Raw genomic sequence first — 4,931 nt, forward strand, 5'->3', positions numbered from 1 at the left:
GTTTGGGTGAAGTTGACTCGGAGCACAATTCAACCAATAAAGCACACCACATTCAAAATCAGTAAAAGGGACCCTAACTCCCAATTCAGTAAAAAAGCAGCTGTACATATAAAAGTAAGCCCAATCATCACGAGAATGAAAAACCCGGTCATCAACACCACAAGGAAGTATCTCTATCCTTATATCACTACCACTCCTAACCCAAACATTCGAACCCAGCATATCAACAGACTCTTTATCACTGAACTGAGACACATACTCCTTAACCCTAGAATCAACCCAACCATATAAACCCCCCTCACCCTCATTAGACATTTTACCTTCCATAAGAACAAGGAGCAGAAAATCAAAAGTAAGAGAAGAAGAGAGAAGCAGCAAGAAAATGAATCAACACTCACCTTTCTTACTCATTTTTTCCGAAAACGCAGAAGCACCCAGCACAAAAAGGAAAAATATTAGGGAAGGGGAGCACGTTTATTACATAGTGGAAAGGCAGTTACATATGAAATGTTTCCCTCTGATCTACACCCTTAGAAAGCCCACGATCAACGCTCAGCAGATCAAACGGTCAGGGGCTCCTCGAAACTTACAATACAATCAAATCAATCATTCATTACCGCACGAAGAACAACGCAGGCAATAAATGCCACAAACCATTTCAAAACATCAATGCGCCAAAACTAAGACAAGCGCGGGGGCTGTAAGGAGCACACATAATAAACAAAGCGACCGAGGATTTTGCCATCCGAAGTATACAAAGCTCGCCTTAGTCTTGTCCAAACCAAGGCAAGCTTGGGGGCTATGATACGTTACCTGTATCCTCGGTCGCCCGAAGTACTCGGCACATAAATATCCGAGGCCCTAATTGAAAATAAGAAACGTGCTCAGCAGATTTATAGCACCATAACAGAATATCCTAACCAATCTATAAACTAGGACTCACCCACCAACGGGTGAAAACGGACTCCTATAAAACCTAGCTGATATACTCAGCTAGGTCTCAGGTTCTACCACTCTCTTACTCTCTCACTCTTTTCTCTTAACTTACTCACTGTGAATCACTGCTGACTTGAGCGTCGGAGTATCTTGTGCAGGTATTCCCGCCGCGGTGTTTGACTTCCGGCCGACGTCAAGCTCTTCCTCCTTGGTTTCAACTCACTCGGAAGCGCTTAAGCTCGGCCTCCCTAGTGTTCGGACGAACCAAATACAGTTATAAAAAAAGATATTTTTATTAGACACATCTGTAAAGACATTTCCATTAAACACAGTCATAAATAAGAGTTGGCAGAAATATTGTTGGTAACATAGTAAGATTGAACAAAAAATCATCTTCTAACTCTAAACTCATTTTTGCTAGACAATTAGCGTATTTATTGTTCATGTAAAAAATTTACTTTGTATTGCTAATGATTTTCGTCATGGTTTTAATTAGTAATAACTTAATTAGTTATAACAAAAAACCATGACCGATATCATTAGCCAACTAATCCGATCAAAAGTTTACTTTGTATTGCCAATAAAGTGGGAAAAGCCCAGATGCTAATAGTTGAGACATCATATGGTTAAGACTTAAGAACAAGTCGTATAGAAACTGATCTTAAAATAATATAGTCATGGTACTAGTAAAGCTTCAATTGAATAATTACAAAGTGATCAAATTGTGCGAATTAAATTGAACATTTACACATAAAATTATTTGTTGAATCTTAATGCTATTTTTTAAATATCAACACTGCACTTGTCTCCTTCCCAAGCAACAGCTTAAGGCCCTTGAAAAAGATGTGCATCACATTAAGTTTAGAAGGAAAAGAAAAATTCCTCCGAATGGAGTTTAATTTGTTGCAATCCTTCAACCATTGCCCTTCAAGTAGCAGTCCTTATAATTTCAATCCAACCTAGAAAGAAATAATGTAAAACATAATGTCAATTCTTTTCACTAACGTTATCAAAGAATTTTAACTAAAGCTACTTTTTTTGTTTAATTATTTTCTAGTTATATAAAACCTTGCGTGCTAAACTAACTATGTAGGAATGTTTCACCCTTAACTTATATATACTTCCCGTAAGAAAATAATATTTTCGTTTATTACTTGATAGATAAGTATAAAAAGTTAAATTTTTATTTGCGAAGATTAATGCTAGCAATTATTTTTTGCTCAAATTATAGGTAAATTACTTAGTGCCATTACAAATTTTGCAGATCATCATGAAACACTTCAGAGTAAAGATACCGAAAAGTAAAAACGGTCGTTAATATATCATATATAAATAAAGTCCATTGTGTAATCTTTTTTGTTTCAAGCATATATTACCACTATTTAATTCCCAATCATTTTTCATATTTATTATTATGTTATGTATTTGAGAATTATTATTACACAACTCTCATTCCTCTTCATTCATTCTTGGATTTTCTCGTCCATACAAACCAAAAAAAAATTTGTGAAATGTGCATTAAACTAGTCCTGCAAATTAATCAGTGATACTCTATATACGTTGAAAATTATTAAATAATAATTATTTAATCAAATTATTTAATTATTTTCAACTATCAATTTTATATGAAAATAACTGCATGTAAATTAAATAAAGACTATACTAACACTAATATACTATAAATAATATTTTTATGCATGAACTGAAGGAAAGAAATAATACATAACAATGTATATATAGAGCAAACATTTTTTTTATTTTTCTAGCTTTCTTGAATAATTCTCCGAGCCTCGAGAAAAAAATCAAGAAGTATCTACACTCATTTCAGATGAATGGGGTAGCAGCATAGAAAAAAATAATAATAATAAAGGATGATAGGCACATACAGAAAGTGCCTAACCAATGAAGTAGAGTATGAACTACAAGAACTATATATAACAATAATAATTATATAAAGATACAAGCAATAACAATGCTGATCTAGTAATAACCACTACATATTCTAATATAATTGAAAATGATGGGAATGATGGAGAAGAATAAGTAGTCCTTTTTCTGCCGCCGCAATAATGCATTGATGAATTGAAGGAGTTCATCACCTTTTCCTATTTATTCAATTTAATTAGCATAACACTTTCCTATGTTACCTCTTGAAAGATGAAAATGTTATAGGGAGATGCTTGATGGTTGAAATATCAAACAATTCAACGAACCTCTGATCTGAAACTCTTGCTTTTGCAGCTGCAAAGCGTTGGTATTCATCAAACACAGAAGACAAACACCATTTCTGCAACTTCCTATAGCATCCTACTAAACACCCTGTTCGGTGCTGCATATTAAATATAATAAGAATCGTTAATTATTATACACTTTAAGAACATCAGTAAATTAGTATGCTGCAAACTAACAACAGAAATGTTTGAGAGGCAACAAAAATCAGTTAAATTAGCCTAAAATTATCTTATTTTACGTTTATTAATTATTTCTGAAATAAATGTATAATACTAGATATAATAAGTATGTAATTTTAGATGTTATATATATGAAATTATAGATGTTAAGTTAAATAAGATAATTTTAAATTATTGTCTCTCTAATATTATTGTTTATTGAACTAATAATTATTAGTATTTTTTAATTAATTTAATTACTTTTTTATGACAGTTTATATGTTATAATTAACAAGTTATGGAATTGTTGTGAATTTTAAAAAAGTCTTTATCAACAATCATAATAATTATCATTAAAATCTTTTTGAAAATAAAGCATAAGATTGTTGATATTTAATTTTTGATATTATGCTAGCAACTATTTTATTAAGGGTTAAAGGTAAAATAAGTTATCACTAAAAGTGTTTTTTTTTTTCTTGTAATGATTATCCTATTATTTGTTGAAAAAAATTGATTTTTGTTTTTTAAAATATATCTACTTTTAACTAGATATAATATTTCAAAGAAGTGCCGCAATTTAATCAAACTAATAGTTACTTAGAAAACTTAGACACACAAATTGGAAAATGCACTTAGAAAATTGGAAAAGACAAAATAAATAAAAATAAAATAAAAACTCACCTTCCCCCGCTTACAATGAATTATAAGTGGATGGTTCCTGACATCTGCAAATAATGGTGAGCATATTAATAACAAAATGAGTTGTTGAAATAAATGCAGTAGCAATTAGCAAAGATAATAAAAGAGAACGGAAGATGTATATATCTATTTATATATGGAAGCATACCAAGGACAACTTTTAATGCTTCACGGATTGTGTCTTCTGGGATGTTTACAAAAGGCTCCTGTGATCAGATACACAATCTTTTTAGTATTTAATTATATTATTTCACATGATAAAAAATCTTGTCACCTATATAGTAGCTATGTTTACATAAAATAATAGTAAAAGTGTTTTTTAATTAAATTTTTTCATCCAAATTTATTGGTAAAAATGGGACACGGAAATATTTAGTGGCAAAAAAATTTAACTAAAAAATCGTTAAAATTTATTAATTTTAATCGTAATTAACAGATGTTAAATAAAATAAATTTTAATTATTATTTTTGTCTCTTAATATTATCGAATGGGACATCAGCATGCTAATACCATTTAAAGAAAATATTTACCAATATATAACAAACTGATGATGATAATCCTGAGTGAAAATTAAACTACACTTCTTTGGCATCCAAGGGAAGCAATTATTAATCAATTTTATTTTTTATTAACGAAATTAAATGACCAACATTTTTATCTTGTATGTTTTGCTTTGTATTTGAATTAGTATGTACCGACCAACTCTATTTCTTTCACTAAAAATATTGATTCTCTAACTTTTCTTTTTATTAAATCACGGTTTTTATTTTACTAATTACTTCACACACAAAAACTTGATACTACTAATTAGAAAAACAAAAATATTTGATAACAAAAAAAAAATAAAAAATAACTAGAATTTATCGAGTTATACCTCAAATAGTATAATTTTTTCATACTCAACT

The 4,931-nt window shown here is 30.1% G+C and overlaps 1 protein-coding gene across 3 annotated transcripts in view; it reads right to left on the reverse strand.

Moving 5' to 3' along the window:
- The window catches only part of LOC107609125 (probable tyrosine-protein phosphatase At1g05000), a 6,850-nt gene continuing 3,502 nt past the window's right edge, over positions 1,584 to 4,931 (reverse strand). The window contains exons 3-6 of one of the 3 annotated variants that reach the window (XM_016310969.2): positions 4,174 to 4,231; positions 4,008 to 4,051; positions 3,084 to 3,265; positions 1,584 to 1,895 (exon numbers count right to left, since the gene is read on the reverse strand). In XM_016310969.2, coding sequence (XP_016166455.1) covers positions 1,886 to 1,895; positions 3,084 to 3,265; positions 4,008 to 4,051; positions 4,174 to 4,231 — 294 coding nt within the window. In that variant the 3' untranslated portion in view covers positions 1,584 to 1,885. Of the gene's footprint in view, positions 1,896 to 2,648; positions 3,042 to 3,083; positions 3,266 to 4,007; positions 4,052 to 4,173; positions 4,232 to 4,931 lie in introns of those variants that run through there. The other 2 variants (XM_016310970.2, XM_021107194.1) reach the window with 2 other exon arrangements.

Source organism: Arachis ipaensis, chromosome B07 (assembly GCF_000816755.2).
Source record: "Arachis ipaensis cultivar K30076 chromosome B07, Araip1.1, whole genome shotgun sequence".
Lineage (NCBI taxonomy): Eukaryota > Viridiplantae > Streptophyta > Magnoliopsida > Fabales > Fabaceae > Arachis > Arachis ipaensis.